The following is a 2,203-nucleotide window of genomic DNA, read 5'->3' as shown; positions in this document are numbered from 1 at the left end:
TTTTAGAGTCTCTGACAGTAGCTCATATCCTTCTTCACTCATTAATGCATCCTCAACCACATCTGAAGCAAGTCGAGACATTGTACTCCGCTTTATTAGAAGGCCAGGATCTGCACAGTCTTTAATTTCGTTGCCATTTGCATCTGACACCAATCCACATTTCGCAGTTTTCTTCCACCTCTTCAAAATATATTTATCGGGCATATATTCAATCTGGTCCCTTCTGAACAATGCTAGGATGTGCTTGCAAATAATTCCAACAAATTCAAATCTTTTGCAGCTACACGATGCGTGGTCAGAATCTTTGACATATACGACTTCTGCCACTCTTGTTTCCCAATTTTTCCTTTCGCTCACGTTGAACACAACTTTACACGCATCCTCTGTTTTGAGCTCTAGGAAACATGCTGTACTTTGTATTAGTTCTTGCTCAAACTTTTGAAACATTGTCCTTGTGTACAAGGTAGCCATTTGTTTGTTCATTGGCATCGGTAGAAGACATTGAGCCACTTTAAATGCATCTACGTGATCAGCAACTAACTCTTTTTCACGTTGATGAGAAAGTGCCCTCTCAAATCGTATTATGAAATCCATCAACGAATTTCTCCTTGATATGTATTGCTTGAAAAAACCATGAGAACCTTCCGCTCTTTGGCTGCTTGACATTCCAGCGGTAAAAAATTGTCGTGCGTAGGCTGGAACCCAAGATTCCCTTAAATCAAACATTGAACTTAGCCATGGATGGTCAGTCAAACCAGCCTTTATAACCACAATATTCCATTTTGCATCAAACTCATCCTTATTGTCAGTATCCCATATGGCTTTCTGAAATTCAGGCCAATACTCCTTATAAGCGTCACGTGGTAACTTAACAGAGAACTTTGATGTGATGTGCCATATGCAAAGTCGATGAAATGTACTCGGGAAGGCTATTGAAATCGCTATGGCCATTGCCGCATCTTGATCTGTAATGATCGTTTTAGGTTCCCCACCTGGCATGGCTTTCTTAAACTCCTCAAACATCCAAACAAACGACTCAGTCGTTTCCTTGCTCAAAAATGCGCATGCTAAGACAATTGTCTGACCATGGTTATTAACTCCCAACATTGGTGCAAATGTCAAGTCGTATCGATTCGTGTTGAATGTGGTATCGAATACAACAACATCTCCATAAAACCCATACGCCCGTCTAGAAGTTGCATCTGCCCAAAAACATCGACTAAACCTGTCATGCCCATCTCCCTCAATCTTGAAATAAAAAGCCTCATTTTTTTTCTGTTCAGCCATAAAATACTCGGTCACTAGTTCAACATCGTGGTTCCTCAGCTTCCCATTCACACTACATTCAAGATTGTAGATATCTTTTTTGATAAAACCGATTTTATCCATTCCTCCGGATTGCACCTCGAATATACTTACCTTCTGATGAATGGGAATATTAACTGAACCCAACTGTTTTGTGAGTACTTTTGTAGAATCTGAAATATGACGGTGTGATCTCAATAAATGCATTCTTTCTGAGGGTGTCATCTTATGATTGTGTCCCTCTGCAAAAAGAGAAATGGTATACTTCTTGCTCCCATTTGTCTTCACAACCACAATCTTTGCTTTGCAATTGCATCTACTTATTCCCCGTTGTCTTTTTCTCTCCCGAGTTTCATCCTTCCTGTATGCACCTTGTTTGCAACATACAAATTCTTTCCTCAGAATCTCTTTCTTATTTTTCCCCCAAAAGCTAGAATGAAGTCGAATACCAAAGCCAGCCAAGAATGCATATCTATTATAGAAATTGTAAACGAGGTCAAGCGAGTCAAACTTCATCCCAACTGCTGGTGTTTCCTCATTTCTTACTTCAGGAATATAAACCCTCCCATTAGCTGTTGCACATTCATCACTCTCTGAGCCCCCAGACATTTTATCTACGTATATTATTGATCCACTTCTATATTACTGCATAGCAATTATTCATTCATTAATCAGTCATTACTGCATCACAACATATCAATGCATTCCACTTACACAAAACATTGCCCAAATTGACACAAAATACGCATAGCCTAACTTCCGATTACACAAAACACAAGCAAAATTTCATACAAGTTACGTCATCTCTTGGGAAATAATCTGGTCAAAATAACATTAGAACCAACATGTTCAACTAAGAACACAAATGTAATTCAAACCACCAATTACAGAACTTCAC

General features: G+C 39.0%; 1 protein-coding gene across 1 annotated transcript in view; it reads right to left on the bottom strand.

Annotated features, from left to right (window-relative positions):
• Positions 1–1,389, bottom strand: part of LOC109949716 (protein FAR1-RELATED SEQUENCE 12-like) — a 1,766-nt gene extending 377 nt beyond the window's left edge. The window contains exons 1-2 of the mRNA XM_020565823.1: positions 642–1,389; positions 17–407 (exon numbers count right to left, since the gene is read on the bottom strand). Coding sequence (XP_020421412.1) covers positions 17–407; positions 642–1,389 — 1,139 coding nt within the window. The remainder of the gene's footprint in view (positions 1–16; positions 408–641) is intronic.

The sequence above is a fragment of the Prunus persica genome, chromosome G6 (genome assembly GCF_000346465.2).
Source record: "Prunus persica cultivar Lovell chromosome G6, Prunus_persica_NCBIv2, whole genome shotgun sequence".
NCBI classification, from domain to species: domain Eukaryota; kingdom Viridiplantae; phylum Streptophyta; class Magnoliopsida; order Rosales; family Rosaceae; genus Prunus; species Prunus persica.
Note: the sequence above shows the minus strand (reverse complement) of the source record. Positions and strands in the feature narration are given on the sequence as shown.